General features: G+C 41.8%; 1 protein-coding gene across 1 annotated transcript; it reads left to right on the top strand.

Moving 5' to 3' along the window:
* The first annotated feature begins 924 nt into the window (after nt 1-924).
* Nucleotides 925-2209, top strand: LOC147621857 (uncharacterized). The gene is made up of 2 exons (XM_086823625.1): nt 925-1515; nt 1676-2209. The coding sequence occupies exons 1-2, from the start codon at nt 991-993 to the stop codon at nt 2030-2032; spliced, it is 882 nt and encodes a 293-aa protein (XP_086679751.1). The 5' UTR covers nt 925-990; the 3' UTR covers nt 2033-2209.
* The last annotated feature ends 19934 nt before the right edge of the window (nt 2210-22143 follow it).

Here is a 22143-nt window from a genome sequence, read left to right as displayed (position 1 = left end):
ATAAGTCGAAACGTGGACTAATTAAAAAATATATCATTTAGGTTTTAATTCGAGTAAGTATTATTGTTTTTGATGCATTAGAATGTGCCCTCTTTGAAAAATACCAAGAGAATCATGTTGATGTGCAGAAAGAAGATGTGCCTACAAAACTTGGAACATATTGATTGGCCACTTTACATCAATTTTCTCAAAATAAGGATAGCATTGTTTTGGGAGAGGTGTGGGACGCATTAGACAAATGGACACTTGGCATGGGGAAGTTGTAGTTTGAGCCTCCACACAAGGGGGTCACTTTCAGAATCAAAATGTTGTCCAAAACAACTACAAGAATTGAAGGACTTCTTCTCATCAAGGTTATACGTGGCATTGATGGAGAAGGTGCACCCACGTGAGCACATAGGGACATGGTTCGATAAGAACAAGAGACACTCAAACAAATCAACCTTTCACACCTAAAGTAGTTGGAGATTTGCCTCAAAATGGATTTAAAAGGGTTTTAGTAATTGGGGACAAGGGCTTATAATTGAAGATGTGAATACGACGGATGTAAATGGGGAGACATAACAACAATGTAGATTTATGGGCATGCTTATGTGCATGGTGCATGCTTTGTGAGTGATGATGACTTTATGAACTTGAGCATGAGAGTCATGCCATGGATTACTTAATTATTGTGGCAAATGAGAGGATTATAGTATTGACAATAGGGTACATGTAATAAAAGGCTCTCAGATTGAAACATAAGTTTTGTTTTGAGGTGCATGAAGTCAAGATGTGTGCTCATAGGACAGCAAGGCATGGGACCAAAGGAAAATGAAATTACGAAGTTTGTTACAAAGGTGACAGGTGCTCATTTGGGGCCAAAGGCATAAAATTGGAGTGCCCTCAAGTGGGGCACCAAGATGCTAAGAAAAGGAAAAGCAACAAAAGAAGTGATAATAATATTGTGCCCTCTTATGTTTTCGCTACACCTTGCAATTCTCTTATAATATGGACTTCTCTTTTGAAAACATACAAGGCAAGGCCATGGCCATGGCCTCCAAAACTCAAGTAGCCCATAGCATACACCAAAAAGAGCAGCTTCTCCACACCAATTCAAGCAAGCTAGGTTGCTTAGAGGGGCCTGAATTAAGGTTCCAAAAGAGGGAGTTTAGCGCTGCATTTAGTGATGGTAGGGAGATTACCGTTAGATGTGGTGAGGTATTGATTGATGAAGGGCTGATAATGGGCATGGGGAGGGCAAAGAAGAGGAGTAAGAGGTTGAGTGTGGAGCAAGTGAGGGCATTGGAGAGGGCCTTTAGAGAGGACAATAAGCTGGAAGCTGAGAGGAAGGTGGAGCTGGCGAGAGAGCTGGGCCTGCAAGCAAGGCAAGTTGCAGTGTGGTTCCAAAACAGGAGGGCAAGGTGCAAGGCCAAGAAAATGGAGAGCGATTATGATAGCCTTAAGAAGGAGATGGAGTCTGTGCAGGCTGATAGAGATGAGCTCATGAAAGAGAAAGAGAAGCTGCAAGCAGAGGTTCTAATTACTGCAGTTTATTTCGTTATTTTATGCACGCAACGCCCCCGGCCCCCCCTCTCTCTCTCTCACACACACACACACACACACACACACACACACACACACACACACAGATCCCACACACACCCCCCCCCTTGACATATAATTCCCTTTGCAGGTGTTGAGATTAAACGGCCATATTCGCAGACTTGAAACCCTAGCGGAATGCGTGCATGCAGCTTCTTCAACCTCCACCTTACTGCAGATCCAGCACGAAGCAATCGATGATCCAGACAACGTTGAGTCTTCCATCACAGAAGACACTGCATCAAACACTCGTGCAGATCAGTCTCAGCAGCATCTTTCGCCATCCTTCGATCAAACCCAAGCTTGGGATTTATTGGATCTGCCAAACCTTAATTATTGGGGCGCTTACAAGCAACCCTTCGTAATTACAGAAGAGGAAATCCCATGCTATCATCAGGAGGTTAGCACCTCTGCTGCTTCCTTGGATTGGTGGGAATTTCGCAGCTGATATTCGCTAAATTCATGTAAGGCTCTCTACTTAATTATTGTAATAATCTTAAAAAATGACATTAGAATGGCTTTGGTAAATGCCACGCTTTTCGAAATTCACAACCGGTTGCACCTCCTTGAGAGGGAAGCAAATTTAATCAAGGCGAAAAAAGCCCACAAATTGTGTGGTTGCGAAGCATGCTGTGTTGGTTATGTCCGAGCTGTTTTGCACAGAAATTGGCCCCATATATTCTCTTTTAAGCACAAGTTTGGTGAATAACTTGGCCAATGATGAATTCACTCAAAATCAAAGAGCAATTAATGGAGAAAATATGAGGCAAAGCCCCTCTCTCCCTCTTAAACACACACACACACTCACACTCTCAAAAAGCCACGTGTGGCTCTCTCTCTCTCTCTCTCTCTCCCCCTTTGGAGACTCTTCTTTCTTCTCTTCTTGAAGCTCGAGATCAATTTCCTTAAATCTTAGTGGCTATTTTATACAGACTTCTTCCTTGAGATAGACATTCAAGAAATTCATCTTAGCATCCAAAGTGTCTAGATGGTTGTTATCTTGGATATAGGAGCATGTGAGGAGCATAGTTCCCTCATAATCAACAATCCCTTTTTCTTGTGCATATCTTTCTACTACAAGGTGTGCATTATGCTTATTGTCTGTATTAACACCATCTTCATGATACTTGGTCTTAATGATCTCTTTTCTTGTGCATATATGATATCTTTCTGCTCTACAGGATGGGCATTATGCTTATTGACCATACCATCTTCATCTTCATCTTCATGATACAAGTCTGGTCTTAAAGACCCATCTTTTACCCAAAATGTTCTTCCCTTCAAACTACAAACAACTACCGAATCCCAAGCATGTTTTTTTCATGATAGAATCATACAGTCTACATGGCATCTTCCCATTAAGCATTTCCCTTTGTTTCCCATATGTTTAAGGTAGTGTTTATTAATGCATAATCAATTTATCAATCAATGTGAAAAAGCACAAATATGTCAGTGAAATTGTCCATCAAGACCTAATTTATATTGAGATTGTGGGCATTAAGAATCACACTCAAAGAACCTCTAAGTGCAAGTGTATATATATTTCCACAAAGATCAGTGTGTACTAGCTCAAGAGGAGCCACTACAAGAAATAGGGAGTATAGCTGTATTTCTATCTCCAAAGATATCAAAGGATTGAGAGAGAGAGTCACGATTATAGACGCAGTTGACAATCACGGCTATAGCTGGTTCACAGCTTGGCCGTGTTATAGTTGAGTTTAGAACAGAGTAATAATCTCATTTATAACCGTGAAACAAAAAAATCACAAAAAATTGGGAAAGAATGGGATAGAGTAAGAACACATTATCATTATCAGGAGTAAGAACACATTAAGAAGATAAAGATCTCATAACAATTACGACCATAAACATACATTACATTAATACCAAAAGTACATTTATGATATATACAAAAAGAGAAATCATATCCTTAACCATGTGTTCTAAACAAAAAAAAACTGTCCTAGAGTGCTCTATTCGTCTTCATCCTCAAGCTTATCATCATCATCATCATTATCATCCTCATCATCATCATCACCCTATACAAATAGAAAAGAAAAAAAACTATATAAAGAGCTATAATTTTGTTACAAAAGATAAAAGAGAATATGATAGACTAAATATAATAGACTATTATATTCACCTGAATAGGATCTTGAACTATTGCTCTCTTTTCAAGAAGCCATTGCCATGTTTCTTTCTCATTATATCTTCGACGAGGATCACCATATTCTTCTTTTGTTGTGGTGAGTAGTGCTTTCTAGAAAAACAAATTAATCATCTGTTCATATATTCTATACATCTGAAATCCACACCTCTAGCCTAAGAGCATTTCACATTATGTATAGCCATGGGCCCAATGATGTAGCAAAAGAAGCCAACCAAAAGCTTGCATATATGAGTACAGATAGCCAATGGGCACCCACTTAAGTTGGGTGGCCAAGCAAATCCATTGTCACTATATATACAACTTTTAATAATGTAAATGGGGAGAATCAATCATTTCTCGAGTGCAAAGATTTCTTTTTCTTTTGTGCTCTTACCTCTTGCTTGGTGTAGTATGTATGCTTGTGTGATTGCTTGGAGTGTGGTTGAGTGTGCATGCTTTGTATCTTAAGTGAGGGAGTGATTAAGCTTGAGTGGAGAGGACTAGATTAGTTTAAGATTTTTAGCATAACTATTACTCTTTGGAAGGATTACGTTAGAGGATTGAGAGTAAAGGAAGGGCTCAAACAAGAGGGATTGACACACCCGTTGGCCTCTTTTGCTTCTCCTAATGGGAATTTCACGATTCAAGATAGCCACTATCACTATAATTCCTTGTAATAGGGCAAGAAAGTTCTTGACATGAACAAAATTATGGTGCTACTGCAACCAGAGGGATTGAACTAGTCTTGGATGAGGGAAGGAAGTAGAGCTATTATCTACTAAAAAATCTTATAGTTTTCTTGCTTTATCTTGCCCTTGGATGTAAATTTTTGGTCTATTATTAGGGAAATGTGTTCTAGGTTGGGATATTGAGATGATTTGAGTGATTATGTGTGTGATTTATGTGCTGTGGTGAGTGAATTTGTATGATTAGAGAAGGCTTTTAACCTTAACCCTTTGTGTTTTGTGTTGATTAATTTAATCTATTCTTTGTCTCATGCAAGTGATGGAATGAAGAGAAAGCTCTCTTGGGTGTGATTGACATAGGTTATCTCCCCAATTGGTTGCTTTTACCATTACCATAAGCGTTAGCACTAGATTAATTTGAAAATAAATGTAAATTAGTATTTTTTGCCACGACTAGCTTAATTTAGGCATTAATCTTTGTAGTTGTTTCTTTTAAAGAAAAAATGAGTGCTAAATCATGGCATTGAAGTCTTGCTAAGCATCACTATCATGTCAAAAAACCCAAAAAATAGTAAGAAAAACTTTGAAAAATCTAAAACCCTCAAAAAGCTATTTTTTTTCTCTCTTGAATTTTTGGATTGTCGACTAGGATCCGGATCATCCGGCTTTCGGATCATTGAATCCACATCCAGATTGTTTGATGACTAAAGTTAAACATGGATAATGAGGGACTATTAGCGGTAAATGATCTTCATTTCCACACACTTGAGCTCTAAAAAAGGGGATTGTTAAGCTACCAATAAAATATTATCTTATAAAAAAGTGGGTTGTTAAGGTACCAATCAAATATTCTCTTGTAAGAGAGTATAAAGTTGCATAAAGACCCGCTATATACTTGGAAACTACATAAATCCGATACCAACCACCATATTTAATGCATAGTTAGATTGTCGATCCTAAATCTGGTAATTAAGATACCAATCAAATATTCTCTTGTAAGACTCTGAGTAAAATAGCACTACCCAACAACAAAATATCGCTGCTCAGTAGCACTTATAGCAGCGAATTTACGCTGTTCAATAGCGTCTACAGTAACGAATTTTTACTACTCACAGTAGCACCTATAGCAGCGATATTTTGCTCTGTTAAGTGATGAAACTGCGTTGTTATTTTTACTACATAAAATTCCAGAGAGTTATTGGATAATGAATTTAAGCTATACATGTCACATACCCACAGAAAACGATTATAGTTTTAAAAAAATAACCATCAGAATCCTTGGAGCCATGTTTCGAGTAAAAAAAAAAGATAGTTGAAAAATTTTGAGAAGGAAAACAATGTCAAGATCATGAATCTATCCCATCTTGTAATAAATCCATATGTGTTACTTCATCAATGTCTATATCTAATGGAAGCTCAATGAAAAGATGGGGTTCCATATCAATATCACTATCATGATCCAATGAAGCATTATCATGATTGATAGGTGACTCATCATCTTCTTCGGATTCATGTTCCTTATACTCTTGATCGGCCCCCTCCAAAATGTTATCTTCATTGTCTTCTTCCAACGAGCCGATTTGAGGTAGTACTTGCACCTTATCCAAAGATTTTACCTCCACATCTTGATCTTGAAAGATATGTTTTGAACAAGGGAAAACTTGTATAACATACCACCACTTTGGATCAATTCGATCGGCATGAAACACAACCTAATATCACAAAGCAAAGGGGTTACACTTTTATTATACTACCATAAGATTTATTTTAGGATTGGTTGGGTTACGAACTTGTTGACAGTGTTGAGTTGACAGTGTTGAGTTGACAGTGTTGAGGTAGTACGAAAGTATCTTTCTAATCATTCCAAAACTTGGTGGAATCAATTTGAAAGAACCCATTTGGATGTTTCTTCATGGTTGCTTGAGCACCTCTATTTATCACCTTGAACCATTTGACATCAAAGATGAATAGACTAAATGCTCTAAATCCAACCTCAAGAATATCTTGAATAGTTCCACAATACTCAAGATTGTCCTCTATGACATTGGTATCATGTCTACTAGCTCGACTTTCTTGCTCAAAAGTTACCATCACACCACAATCAAATGTGTTTCTTTTAGAATCCACATGCTTCGTGTGAAAGTGCCTTCCCTCTGACCATATTGCATTATATAGTTTGTACTAACATTAAACAAAAGCATGACATTTAGCATAGTGCATTAAACAAGGTATATACATGAGACATAGATGAATAATGTACTTACTTGAGGGTCACATCCTCTTGCATACTCATGCTCTTCTCTTGTGATCATCTCTCCATTTTGCAATGGCATCGATATTGCCATATGAAGCCATTCTATATTGATCACATTTGGCAGAGGTTCCAAACTGGGCAGGAATGGCAAGCATCTATTTATTTGCCATTCTATATTGATCGCATTTGGTAGAGGTTCCAAATTGGGCAGGAATGGCAAGCATCTATTTGCTCTTCTGAAAGCTCTTCTCTCATCCTTTTGTCTATTGATTGCATCCTTGTATCTCCCATCCCAAACCACTTCTCCATGATGGGACTATTTAGAATGCAAAATGTAGTTACCTTGTGGCATAATGCTTCACCTCGTCTTCGTTGCCTTCCTTTTCCCCGAGGCACATTAGTGATTAATCGATCATCCTCCTCATTGCTCCACAATCCTGGCATGGAAGGATCTATGCGAGATAGATGTTTTGAGATATATACAAGCGACTCTTGCATCAACCATCCCTCTCCCATTGTAAGATTCCTCCCCAGCATCTCAGGATGTCCAATATCTTCCCCTGTAATCAATCCGCTCTTCAGAAATATAAAAGATCTTGTTTCTACCTATTTTGGCTTAGAGAGAGAAAATATTCTAGAGAGAGGTTATTCAAAATTCGAATATTTTTGGATGGAAAAATATCTCTTCTTATTAAAATAAGTTCCCCTGAAACTGAAGTTTAAAAAGATTTTCAGAAGGTGCATTAGAAATCAAGTATAATCTGTTCTCAAGAGGCCTTATCCTAGGGGTCCAGATTTTCAAAAAAATTTAAATTAAGGTTTTGAGGGGCCAATCAAATTCATCCAAATGTGTGGAGAAGATAAATAGAAGAAATAAAGAAAATCCCTCCCAAAAATGAGTAAATACTCACATAAGATGAAGAGTGGACTAAGGACCAAAGGAATTCTAAAAAAATGGATTTTTGACACCTCAAAATAGGAATCCCCCCCTCATGAATGAGGCGCCTACTTCACATGTGGAATGGAGTTTTAAATCATCAAAAATTGAGATATTTCATCCCTCCTCTCTCCTAATTCAAGTCTAGTTCCAAAAAGTAAGCTAAACTGTCCTAAAAATGGTCAAAAATTGACCAAACTGATCTAGAAAATTCTAGAATCAGTTTGCTTGGTTAGGAGCTCACTTTTCCTACAAATAGAAGCCTCCCTCTTTGCTGAAGTTTAATAGTGTTTTATACACTGTTACTCTACTCCACCCCAGAGTCAAGAACTATGAATTTCTTAATAATTCATTAAGTTTTGACCATTCCCTCTTCTAAAGAATTGGTGGCCACTCTTGTTGTAAACAAGAGTAGATCCCTCAAACCATCAAGCCAAAGGAAAGCTCTCAGAATTCTTGTAAGTTAGTAATTTTACCTTTTCTTTATTCTTTTAATGGTTTTTAATTCTAATCTTGTTTTGTTTAAATTGAAAACTCTGATGCTATGCCTTGCTGGAAAGGCTTTCCCCCTCTCTCATTCTTAAATTCAGTCCTTCTTTATCCTAGTTAAGTAATCTAATTGTTGGAATTAAACTTTTCATATTGTTTCTCTTTTAAAAGTGAAATTTGATTAGTTTAGAGTGCTTAAAATCAATTGGGGATAATTTTTAAGTAATTTTAAGTTAAGAAAAATTAAAAAATGATCAGCCATACAAAGGAGGTTATGGTAAAATTTTCTAAAAATTGGTGAAATAAGTTTTATCTATTATTATCCAAAAAGAGTAATCCCCACCAATTGTGTATTCTAAAAGTGTAATTTTAAATTTTATGCATAGAAAGATGCATAAAGAAATTTATTTTTATTTCAAAAGAGTTATTTTCATCAATTTTCATTTTATGCATAGAAAGATGCATAAAGAAATTTATTTTTATTTCAAAAGTGTTGCTTTCATCAATTTTGATTTTATGCATAAAATAGGTGCATAAAGAATTTATTTTTATTCCAAAAGAGTTATTCTCATCAATTTTGATTTTATGCATAAAAAGATGCATAAAGAAATTTATTTTTATTTCAAAAGAGTTATTTTCATCAATTTTCATTTTATGCATAGAAAGATTCATAATAAAGAAATTTATTTTTATTTCAAAAGAGTAATTTTCATCAATTTTCATTTTATGCATAGAAAGATGCATAAAGAAAATTATTTTTATTTCAAAAGTGTTGCTTTCACCAATTTTGATTTTATGCATAAAATAGGTGCATAAAGAATTTATTTTTATTCTAAAAGAGTTATTCTCATCAATTTTGATTTTATGCATAGAAAGGTGCATAAAGAAATTTATTTTTATTTCAAAAGAGTTATTCTCATCAATTTTGATTTTATGCATAGAAAGGTGCATAAAGAAATTTATTTTTATTTCAAAAGAGTTATTCTCATTAAAATTGAATTTATGCATAGAAAGATGCATAAAAGATTTATTTTTATTTCGAAAGTGTTATTCTCCTTAAAATTGAAATTATGCATAAATAGATGTGTAAAGAATCTTTACAAAAAAATAAGGATTCTCTTGCATTCTAAGAATGGATGTGATGAGATGGGATGTGAATCAGATAGATGAGAATGAATAGAGAATATATGTGATGAAAATTGAAGTAATGAGAATGAGAGGTAGATAGATGTGATGATATGTGATGCGAATCAAATAGATGAGAATGGATGGATGGATAGATGTGATGAGAATAGGAGTGACGAGAATGTGAGGTGAATAGATGTGATGAAAAGTAATGTGAATCTGATAGATGGGAATGAATGGATGGACGGATGTGGATGTATGTGAAGAATAGAAGTGGATGTATGTTAAAGAATGGATGTGGATGTATGTGAAGGATGGATGTGGATGTATGTGAAAGAATGGATGTGTATGTGATAAGAATGGATGTGGATGTATGTGAAAGGATAGATGTGGATGTGTATGTGATAAATATGGATGTGGATGTATGTGAAAGGATAGACGTGGATGTGGATGTATGTGGAAGGATATATGTGGATGTGTATGTGATAAGTATGGATGTGGATGTATGTGAAGGATGGATGTGGATGTATGTGAAAGAATAGATGTGTATGTGATAAGTATGGATGTGGATGTATGTGAAGGATGGATGTGGATGTGTGTGAAAGAATGGATGTGTATGTGATAAGTATGGATGTGGATGTATGTGAAAGGATAGATGTGGATGTGTATGTGATAAGTATGGATGTGGATGTGTCTGTGATAAGTATGGATGTGGATGTATGTGAAAGGATAGATGTGGATGTGTATGTGATAAATATGGATGTGGATATATGTGAAAGGATATATGTGGATGTGTATGTGTGATAAGTATGGATGTGGATGTATGTGGGAGAATATATGTGGATGTAAATGTGATGGATATGAACGAGAATTGAAGCGATGAGATGTGATGTAAATTGGATAGATATATGAGTGATAAGAGATGTGAATGAATGTGATAGCATATGAATTGGAATGTGAATGAATGATAAGGGATGTGAATGAATGTGATAGCATATGAATCGGGATGTGAATGAATGATAAGGGATGTGAATGGATGTGATGTGATGTGAATCAAGATGTGAATGAATGATAAGGGATGTGAATGGATGTGATGTGATGTGAATCAGGATGTGAATGAATGATAAGGGATGTGAATGGATGTGATGTGATGTGAATCGGGATGTGAATGAATGATATAGGATGTGAATGAATGATATAGGATGTGAATGAACGATAAGGGATGTGAATGGATGTGATGGGATGTGAATCAAGATGTGAATGAACGATAAGGGACATGAATGAATGTGTTAGCATGTGAATCAGGATGTGAATGAATGAGATGTGATGAGAAATGAATGTGATAAGATGCGATGTAAACTGGATAGATGTTAATGTATGTGAAGTGATGAGATATATGGGTAGATATGGGAGGTGCTTCTCCATGCCTCAAAAAACCAATCTCTACCTCTCATCACCAGTGGTGGAGACCTCATGAGGCACATACTTGGGATGTGAAGGAGGGAGAAATTGATGACGTTTGTCATTCACCACCTTTTTAAGTGTAGAGGGTCTTTCTTCCGAAACAAGTGATGGTCCACAAATTAGACATGCATGATGTCCAAAGTTTGACAAACCTATAATAAAATTGAGATGACTGAGAGGTAAAGATATAAACTTAAAGTTTAACGGTTAAAGCTTAAAGTTATCTAGTTCAAGTAGGTACCTCAGCACTCCGAGAACTCGGGATAGTCATGCATCATCCAAAGAAAAACTCCTTTCACCTCTGTCTCACACCTATTTATTGGCTTTGAAACGTCATGTACTTTGATACCTCGCCATAGTGTCTCAATCTCCTCAATCAGAGGCTCGAGGTACACATCCATGTTTGCCACGTTATACTTGCCTGGTACAAGAAGAGCAAGCATGATATGACCTTTCTTGATTGCCCCCCATGGAGGGAGGTTGTAAATCACCAATACAATAGGCCAAGTAGACCATGATGTGGACTTGAAGCCAAATGGGTTAACACCATCAATGCCCAAGACAATAAGTAATTGATGGGGATCATCTTTAAACTTTGGCCATTGATGCTCCACATGTTGCCATGCTGGTGAATCAGCTACTCTCCTCATGATGCCATCGATTGAGCAATGAGTAGCTTACCATGTCATGAGTTTTGCAATCCCCTTACATTTAAACATGTGTTGGATGCAAGGAATGATAGGGAAGTGTCTCAACACCTTTTGGGGAACTTCATCTCCTTTAAAATCATCCCTATAGTGGCTCTCCCCCACCTTGTAGACATCATTGTTGCATATTTATTAACCCTTCTAAATATCATGCAATCATTGGGACATGCGTGTATTTTTGTGTAATCCATACCTATCATAGAGACCATTTTATGATACCCATCTCGTGAGTTTGGTAATACATTTTGAGGGGAAAGAATATTCTTGAGAAGCCTACAACATAACATAAGAAATAATATGTCAAAATATTAGTAGCAAAGAGAGTATATAGAACATGAAACATTTTTTATTTGAGAGAATAGAATGAGGCGGTCTTACTGAAGAAGACTTGTGACACTTGCATCACTCCATCCATTAGTTGTTTGTAAGTTTAGTAGCTCCAGGTTGTCTCGAAGTGTGGAGTACTAGCATCCCTCATACAAAGGGGTGCTTGCCTCTCTATGCAAGGTTTCCTCCTCCTGGTGACATTGGAGCTTTCTCACTATCATCTATGACCTCCTCCCGTCCAAAGAAGTCATTCACCATGTCACCCATGATGAGATTCTCTTCCTCCATGTATGCCATCTAAAATGCTATTTATATCAAGCTAGGAGTGGTTACCGAGTAGGTGGTTATAGTGGAGGGGGAGCCCTCGATCTTCTCACTATCCTTATCTTGTAAAAGAGAAGTTGCCTTTGGCTTTAATAGTGGGGAGCGTGTGGAAAGTCCTCAGAAGCTATCAGGTGCTTGTACATTTGCTGTGGATGACTCCGTTGGTCCTCGCTAGGGAACTCAAGGACTACTGACAAAAACACTAGGGGTGGGAAAAAGGCAGCGTGGATCCTCTCAGGGAAGTATACCCGCTAAGGATGAGTCGACCTCACCGGCTAGACATGCAAGACCTATGCTCTACACTGCCTACCGTGCTCTCTGACCACCACCTTAGCACTGTAGTATCTCTATAGGCCTCTAACACCCCACTGACCACTCACTCACCTCGTTTACACAGAGAGATAGACCAAACCCACAAGAGCATAAGTTTATATATCACGATACCGAAAGGAATGATACAAGAGAGACTATGCTCTAATAGAGAATGTCATACACCAGAGAATGTGCTCTCCGTCGAATGTGCTAGAGTGAATGTGATACAAGAGAGTCTGTCTGCCAGAGTGTGTCCTCCCTGACTGTGTGTGTCCGAGTGTCTCCCCTTATCTCCTCCTCGGGTGTCCTCCTCCTTGAAGTCCCAACCCTCATCATGTAGTGTAGAGGAAAGATCAATGGTGCTCAAGAGAATTTCTCCCTACATTGGGAAAGGAAGAGGGGAAAGGAAGATTGTGCTTAGGATCTCGAAGAGGATCTCTCCCTGCCTTGGGAAAGGGAGAGGGGTGTTGCCTCCATGAGTGCCATCGGAGTTGGCCATGCACGTCAGAGATGTCAGAGGGCACTGGCGACGGTGGTCAGAGATGTTAAAGGGAACCCGTGGTGGCCGGAGGGGTCAGAGAGCACCGAACGGTCGGAGGGCGGTGACGGCAGCGATCGGAGCGGTCAGAGGGCACTGGTGGTTGGAGCACACCGGCGATGACGGCGGTTGGAGAGCACCGACGGTCAGAGAGGGCACTGGCGGTCAGAGCACACCGGTGGTGATGGCAGTCGGAGCCGTCGGAGAGCACCGATGTTCGGAGCTGTTGGAGATGCCGGAGGTGATGGTGGGAAGCTCTTGGTGGCGGAGTGTGGAAGATTTGGCTTCCCGTCCACACAGGTCACCCACTACTACTACTCAATTCACGATCCTGTGGTAAATGCCATAGAAAAAATAGGCGGTTCTGTGGCAAGCTAGCCTTTGGGCAAAACATCCAGCAAGCAGGCTCCCAGGCATACCTCATACAATGATCCATCCAAGCAAACCTTCTGGAGAGATACATAATAAATAAAAACGATTCAACTAGGCTCGTGGGCAACTTCATGTCCAACAACAAGCGAGGTGTGGAAAAATGATTGAACTTAGAGCTCCTGGGCACACTTCATCCAAGAAGCCATCACAACCTGTATTACCACTGTCAACCCCTGGGCAAGGCATCTGGTGGCAGGAAGGTTACTCTGACACCAACAAAAGCATAAACCAATAAAATAATAATCATCATTGGCCACTTTGTCGTGTGGGCAAAACTTCTGGCATGAAGTCCATAATATAAAGATACAAAATGAAACATGGCCATGGCCAGTACTACATAAAAGATCCACTTCTCATTAATAAAAAAGACCCACTTCTCCCAAGCATCAGTAGCATGTCATGGTAGCCTCCAAGAGAACTTGTGCTTGTTGAGGGTGAAGACTGCTCATAAACTAGATGGCCATACCAAGGGCTCTGCAGAGCAGCCAAAGAGAAGAGCTGCACATGCACATGTGTTATGGTACTGCAGAGTGATGAAGAAGGGGTGTGTCCTTGAGAGTTTCTCCGTAAAACCTAGCTACACCCCATGCAAAGAGCTCTTTAACACATTTAGATGATCCTCCATGTGTTGATGGTGTGCTTCCAAAACCACAGCCGCTTCCACCAGATCTTGTGGTCGGTGAACACACGAGAGACCCCTTACTTAAAAGTAAGCGGACTACTATAGAATGGCTGGACAGGGCTACCAAGTGTAGAGGTGTAACTCCACATGTTTGTGCCACTATGGGCATCTGGGCAACAAACTTGTGGGACACAATCAAGGTGGTGGCTCTTTGCTGCATAATGGAGGCATGTCCTCCCATTGGGAGCATCATACATGAGGATATCAGCTCCCCCTTCCACCATAGCGCAATGCAAGCCACTCTACCATGCTTGCAAGCAAACATCAATGGTGTCTGGTTGTGAGATGATTGCAGCTTCTTCTATAGATGTGGTCGTCTAGCTCTGTAGCACTGTTGCATGCTTAATGACGGTACTCCAGCTATGCGCTGCTATAATCGACGAGCTATGCTCTCTGGGGCAAGCAGCTTTATCGTGCTTTGATGTGCTCTCCGATAGCCACCACCAAGCTTGGGTTGCTCTGTTCTCTTGATTTCCCTTGGGCTCTACTTTCTCCTACACAATGTGATGACTTCTGCTCCTCTTCTCTCGAGGATGGCCACATGTTGCCCTCCAATTCCATGCCTGCTGTGCTTGATGACCACCACACGACCACCTTTCTCTTATGGGATAGTAGCCGTCGACAACAAGGGCTACCGGGGTGGTCGGTGAGGGGGGTGTGTGGGGCGTTTGGTGAGAGTGAAGCAAGAGGGAGGCTGGTGAGGTGTGTGAATAGATGGGCTGAGGGAGGGGGGCTTAGTCGGTGGTGGGGAGTGAAGAGAGGGGGTGGTCGATGGCGTGAGGGAAGCCATGGTCAATGGGGTGAGGGAAGCCATGGTCGATGGGGTGAGGGAAGCCATGGTCGGTGAGGGGGGAAAGGGTGGAGTTAGGAGAGAGTGGGAGGGTGGTCGGTGGGGTGAGGGAGAGAGGGGGGTTGGGTGTGGGGTGGTTGGTTGGTGAGGGGGTCGGGTGAGTGAGTAAGAGAAACGAAGGGGGTGCTCGTCAGGTCTTTCGTGGGTAGCCAAGGCCTGATCTACAGTGCGACAATGTTGTAGTTTCACGACAGCTTAGTTGCGTGTCAGAGATTGGTTGTAGCCCCAAGGGTGAGCATAAGGCTGTTGGCCGAAGTCCATCAAAGCTAGGGGGTAGACGCTCTTCTCTTGTGAGCGAGGGTCACGAGAGACAGAAAGGGGGTGGCGGGGGGTCATGAGGGGGAGGGTGGGATGGGCTGATACGAAGGAGAGAGGAGCGGGTGGGTTGAGAGAGGGAGGGGATGGGTTGAGAGAGGGAGGGGGCTACTCGCTACACCGACGAGAGAAGGAGAGGGGTGCACAGGGGAGCGAGGGTGGGGTTAGTCGAGTGAGAGAGGCAGCTGGTGCGTGGTTGGTGACCGGTGAGTTGACGAAGCGGCGAGGTGGTGTTGACGGTGTGAGAGAGAGAGAGTGAGAGAGTGAGGGGGGCTGGGTGATGGCTGGTGAGGCATGACGCGAGGGGGGAGAGAGAGCTGCACGGGGGTTGGGGGTGGTGAGGCGCATAGGTGAGAGGGAGTGGTCGGTGGGGTAAGCGAGAGGGGGTGGTTGGGGGGATGAGGGAGAGGGAGAGAAAGGGAGAGGGGGTAGATGGGGTGGTGGGATCGCAAGAGAGAATGGGGAGGCATGCAGGTGAGAGGGAGTGGTCGGTGGGGTAAGAGAGAGAGGGGGTGATCGGTGGGGTGAGGGAGAGGGAGAGAGAGAGAGAGAGAGGGGGTGGGAGAGAGAGAGTGAGGGGGAGAGGTTGGTTGGTGTGGGGAGTGAGGAAGTGATGGGGTGAGGTAAGGGGAGGGGAGGGTTGGTCGGTGGGGAGAGATAGAAGGAGAGTGGTTGGTGGGGAGTGAGGGAGTGATGGGGTGATGTAAAGGGGGGGGGTCGGTGGGGTGGGCTTGGTCGGTGAGTGGAAAAAAGGGGGGGTGGTCGGAGAGAGAGAGAGAGAGAGAGAGAGAGAGAGAGAAGAGAGAGAGAGAGAGAGAGAGAGAGAGAGAGAGAGAGAGAGAGAGAGGGGTGGGGGAGTGAAGGGAGGGGGTGGTCGATGGGGAGTGAGAGAGAGAGGAAGAGAGGAGGTGGGTAGTGAGGGGAGAGAGCCAGAGAGACGTTTTTTTTGGAAAGAAGAAAGAAATAGGACGAGGGGGGCTTTTTCTTTTGTAATGAAAAAGGAACTAAGAGGGGGTAATTTTTTTTTGGAAGAAATAATAATAATAATAAATAGTAAGGGGGAGTTTTTTTTTCAGTTTAACTTGTAATGGGAAAAAGAAAACTAGGAGGGTTTTTTTTGGCTTGAATTGATGAGAAAAAAGGGAGGGGGGGTGGTTGGTGAGAGGGGGTGAGGGAGTGAGGGGGTTGTGCGAGAGAGAGAGAGAGAGAGAGAGAGAGAGAGAGAGAGAGAGAGAGAGAAAGAGAGAGAGAGAGAGAGAGAGAGAGAGATGAGAGAAGGTGACGGTGAGGTGTGAGCGAGAAACCTTTTTTTGGGATTTTTTTTAAATGTGTAATGGAAAAAGTAACTCAGAGGGGGGGATATTTTTAAAAATAAATTTTGAGAGGCGGAGACCCCCGATACTTGGTACTTCACGAACACCAGAGTGGGTTAAGGCAGGTGTTTTTCTCAAACCACCACCCTTGGCTGGCCACATCTTCAAAAACCCACTCTATGAAAGGCAAGGGAAACCTGTCTTTGATTGTGCACTGATTGAGGGCTCTGAAGTCTACACATATCTCGATCTTGTTGGGCTTATTTTTTGGGATCACCACTATAGGTGATAGCCACTCGGAGTGCTCAATGGGAACGATGATACCTGCCTCTTCCATCTTTTCCAGCTCTTTCTTCCCCACTTTAGAAGATTTTGGATTCATGCGGTAGATGCCCTGCTTGCCTTCTTTTAATGGAATTTTGTGAGTGTAATTGACTGGATCTATCCATGGGAGATCCTTGTAGGTCCATGCAAACACATCTTGGTGTTCTTTGAAAAAGTTGGTGCTTCTTTGAAAAGTGAAAGTGTCCTCCCTGGCCCAAGCTGCCACCAAGATGGGGCGTGGCTCCTCTGCTGTGCCTAGGTTCAGATCTCTCACCTCTTTGCGGTAAGTGGTGGGTGGAAGAGAAGCGGTGTCGAGTGCTGCTTGATGGAGAGATAAGGGGTCATGGGTTGGGGTGATGTCTAGAGGGAAATCACCAATGCTTTCTTCCATCCAGCCAACGGGTATCTCTTCTACTGGCAAGGCTTCCTCCCTAGTCTTGAGGTGCTCTGCCCACCGCTCCTTGTGGGTACGTCTAGGAGGGGTTATAGGTGCCTCTGCTGACTCCTCTTGAGAGACCTTCTTGCGAGGTTGTCGAGAGAACTCAGGTTCCCCTAGACCTATGACCTCTATCTCTTCTTGTTGAGACACTGTTGCAGAGGAGGAGGCCTGCGGCCTCTCCTTCGGAGAGCCGAATGGATCCTAGGCCTCATCCATTGGTAATCCTTGCCATGCCTCCTGCTCTTCCTTGTCACTAGGTTCTTTCTCCCGAATGGGAATCATGTCATGTAGTGCCTTTTTCCAAGGGCAAGGTCACTGTCCCCTCCGGGTTAGGGATATGCAAGTTGTCTCAACCCCAATCATGGATCACCTGAGCTACCCTCACTGAGCTACCCTCAACCAAGGCCTTCCAATGAGAAAGCTGTAGGCCCATCGAGCTGGTGGGAGGTCTAACACCACAAAAGGCATTTCACATACTAATCCCTAAAAATTGATCAGAACTTGCCTGACTAGTCCCGCGGGAATCACTTCTCTCTGGTCTACCACTTGGATGGCAAAGGGAGCTGCCTCGGTAATTCGGAGACCCAAGACTTTCCTAGTAGCTTCAAGCATCATGTTAACACCAAAACCACCATCCACAATGGCCCCTGTAATTTGAGGTCCTCCCACGGAGACTGTCACCCTTGGCCTTCGCGGTGATCGGCCACTCTTGGGACAGTGGAGGCATACTCTTGCTTGTTGCCTCTTGGGCTGTCGCCCACTACTACTAGATGTGGCTTCACCCCTAGTTGCTCCATCCAATGCTAGACCAAGCCTATCAGTTGCTCTCCTATTTCCTGGCTCAAACCATATAATTGAGGAAGGGTGATTTCCACCTTTGCTCCTGCCAACTTTTCCTCCCAACTTAAATTACTAACCTTGTTGGGTAGACTCCTCATCTGCCTTTAAAGGTGTGGTGATTGGGGGAATGACCACGATAGGGGCTGCTTGGTCCACAATGGATGGGTAGACTGCACTATCAAGGAGAGGAGTTGGTGACTTTGGGGCTCCTTGGGACCGGATGACGGCCCCCACTATTGGAGTGCCAATGGGAGGTGGCACCACTGCTACGATTGGAGTGCCAGCAGTGGGAGGTGGCACCACAGCTTCCACCATGTTAACTAGTGGGGTTCTAGGACAATCCCGGGTGTAGTGGTCTCGGCTCTCCGGGCAATGTAGGCATGGGGGAGAGCCCTCTAGTACAATGCATTGAGCTTGCATGTGGCCGCTCCCCCCACAATGGTAGCATATAAGAGGCTGGGTGGGGTTGTTGTGAGGACGGCGATTGGCAAACCTTTGGTTAGGCCGAGCCCCATACATGTTAGCGGTTGGAGGTACTGGAGGGGCTACCGCGCATAGACCAATGGGGGTGGGTTTTGATAGACTTGGGGTGTTTGTAGGACCGGCATGGGTGGGAGGTACAACTGATAGGTTGGGAGAGTGATTTCTTGATATGGGATTTGCATAGGCATGGGGTTGTATGTTAGGGTTGCTTCGAGATGAGGGGTATTGGTGTATGCTACCATGGCTACTTGAGCTCCTTGAGATGATGTTTCCCAGGCAGTGGAGGGGTTTGTACAAAAGTAGCCATGGGGGAGGGAAGCCTTATGTGGGGCAGCTAAGTAGGAGGGGCTAGGGGTGACAGAGTTAATATAAGCTTGGGATTGGGAGGTAGTAGCTACTGCAGCTGATTAAGCATTCAATAAGGGTGTTGGGTTTGGTTGGTGGCTAGGGGCCTGGGTAGAAGTTGAAGCACTACTGGTTGGGGTTACCATGTAGTCTTTGACAAAGGGATCAAGCGGGGTGGCACCTTGCTCAAGTTGTTATTGCATAAGGCGAAGTTCCTTGAGGTAGTAGCACTCCTTGTCCTCATGGCCCACTTCGAATGTGCTAGAGTGAATGTGATACAAGAGAGTGCCAGAGTGTGTCCCCAACTGTGTGTCTCCCCTTATCTCCTCCTTGGGTGTCCTCATCCTTGAAGTCCCAACCCTCATGATGTAGTGTAGAGGGAAGATCGATATGGTACTCAAGAGGATCTCTCCGTGCCTTGGGAAAGGGAGAGGGGTGTTGCCTCCATGAGTGCCATCGAAGTGGCCCATATGTGTTGCTTCATCAATTTTTATATCTAATGGAAGCTCAATGAAAAGATGGGGTTCCGTATCAATATCACTATCATGATCTAATGAAGAATTGTCATGATTGATAGGTGACTCATCATCTTCTTCGGATTGATGTTCCTCATGCTCTTGATCGGCCCCCTCCAAAATGTTTTCTTCATCATCTTCTTCCAATGAGCCGATTTGTAGTAGTACTTGCACCTCATCCAAAGATTTGACCTCCACATCTTGATCTTGAAAGATATGTTTTGGACGAGGGAAAACTTGTATAACATACCACCACTTTGGATCAATTTGATCGGCATGAAACACAACCTAATATAGACTAAATGCTCTAAATCCAACCTCAAGAATATCTTGAATAGTTCCACAATACTCAAGACTGTCCTCTATGACATTAGTATCATGTCTACTAGCTCGACATTCTTGCTCAAAAGTTACCATCACACCACAATCAAATGTGTTTCTTTTAGAATCCACATGCTCCGTGCAAAAGTGTCTTCCCTCTGACCATATTGCATTATATAGTTTGTACTAACATTAAACAAAAGCATGACATTTAACATAGTGCATTAAACAAGGTATATACATGAGACAAAGATGAAGAATGTACTTACTTGAGGGTCACATCCTCTTGCATACTCATGCTCTTCTCTTGTGATCTTTCTCTTCTAAAAGCTCTTTTCTCATCCTTTCGTCTATTAATTGCATCCTTTCGTCTATTAATTGTATCGTCTCGTAATTCACTTCTCCATGATGGAACTATTTAGAATGTAGAATGTATTTACCTTGTGATGTAATGCTTCATTCAATCTTCGTTGCCTTCCTTTTCCCTGAGGCACATTAGTGATTAGTCAGTCATCCTCCTCATTGCTCCACAATCGTGGCATGGAAGGATCTATGCAAGATAGATGTTTTGAGATATACACAAGAGACTCTTGCAACAACCTTCCCTCTTCCATGCTTGTTTCTGGCCTTTCTCTTTTTCTCACAAAGTCCTTTAAGGTTTTCATGAACCTTTCAAGGAAAAACATCTATTGAACATAAACATCTATTAAACATAAACAACACCACACAACATGACTTCATCAACCAAATGCACCACAAGATGCAATTGGCCTAGTAAGAATTGTTCTAACAAAGTTGTCTCCTCGATCATACATATTGCCTCAATAGCATTGAGACAAGCCATCTCAATGGATATAGGATCTATCTCCTTTAAGGATATGTATCTACATACATAGCAATCATGTGTACTATTTACCAATACATAACTTGTGAGGGCATGAGAATACCAAATATGCGTACCATTTACCAATACATAACTTGTGAGGGCATGAGAATACCAAATATGCAATATAACTTAGCTAGTGAATTGAAGAGAAGATTCATACCTCACCAAGCTTCCCATTTTGTAAATAGTCTCTCTCACCTTCTTTCCTCCACAACCAACTATAGCAATTGGAAGAATAAACTATGTATAAAAAAAAATGGAAGTTAGTATATGAGCCTACAAATTATGTACCATAAAGAGAAAATGAATAAGCAAATATTTATATACCTATAATATCTTGTGTCAATCATGTGTCTTGAGGCCATATAATTGTACCTCTCCTTTATTTTTAGTCTTTGTGAAGGCACCCTTCAATGAATGAATTACTCCCGTTGGTGTACAAAAAGAGGAAATCACACTTTTCACCTTATTGTGCTCCTTCTCAGTTAATACCCATGGTGCCTTTGGTAGGACCATGTTGCCACTCTCACTTTCAATTGGCCATGCACTTTGAAGGCATCCAATGTTTTGTATGTCATCCCTTGCACCCTTTGTATCTATTTTACTAATTAAATGGTCCCACATATTTGTTACCACAATCTTGAAGATATGCATGGGATCTAAGAGATAATTGATCTTCATGTCATGCCAATATGGAAGTTAAAAGAAGATTGAGTGTCTAGAAATCCCATCGAGTGGTGGATTGGGAGTGCTTCTCCATGCCTCAAACCAATCTCTACCTCTCATCACAAGTGGTGAGACCTCATGTGGCACATACTTGGGATGTGAAGGAGGGATAAATCAATAATGTTTGTGATACACCATGTTCTTAAGTGTAGAGGGTCTTTCCGAAAAAGTGATGGTCCACAAATTGGACATGCATGATGTCCAAAGTTTGCTAAACCTATTTTAAAATTGAGATGATTGAGAGGTAAAGATATAAAATTGAGATGATTGAGAGGTAAAGGTATAAACTTAAAGTTTGCTAAACCTATTTTAAAATTGAGACGATTGAGAGGTAAAGATATAAACTTAAAGTTTAAAGGTTAAAGCTTAAAGTTATCCGGTTTAAGTAGGTACTTGAGAACTCCGAGAACTCGGGATAGTCATGCATCATCCAGAGCAAAACTCCTTTCACCTCTGCCTCATGCCTATTTATTGGCCTTGAAACTTCATGTACTTTGATACGTCGCCATAGTGTCTCAATATCCTCAATCAAAGGCTCGAGGTACACATCCATGTTTGCCACCTTATACTTGCTTGGTACAAGGAGAGAAAGCATGATATGACCTTTCTTGATTGCCACCCATGGAGGGAGGTTGTAATTCACCAATATAATAGGCCAAGTAGACCATGATGTGGACTTGAAGCCAAATGGGTTAACACCATCCATGCCCAAGCCACTCATCTTTAAAATGTGGCCATTGATGCTTCACATGGTGCCATGCCGGTGAATCAGCTAC

This window comes from Cibotium barometz, chromosome 29 (assembly GCF_041138505.1).
Source record: "Cibotium barometz isolate CiBa-2024 chromosome 29, ASM4113850v1, whole genome shotgun sequence".
Taxonomy (NCBI): domain Eukaryota; kingdom Viridiplantae; phylum Streptophyta; class Polypodiopsida; order Cyatheales; family Cibotiaceae; genus Cibotium; species Cibotium barometz.
The sequence above is the reverse complement of the archived record's forward strand: the minus strand, read 5'-3'. Positions and strand labels throughout refer to the sequence as shown.

What these genes read in the sequence shown, in the direction of transcription:
- LOC147621857 (XM_086823625.1), top strand. Translation starts at nt 991, where the DNA reads ATGGACTTCTCTTTTGAAAACATACAAGGCAAGGCCATGGCCATGGCC. An exon ending in AAGAGAAGCTGCAAGCAGAG is followed by an intron (nt 1,516 to 1,675) that starts GTTCTAATTACT and finishes TTCCCTTTGCAG; the next exon opens with GTGTTGAGATTAAACGGCCA.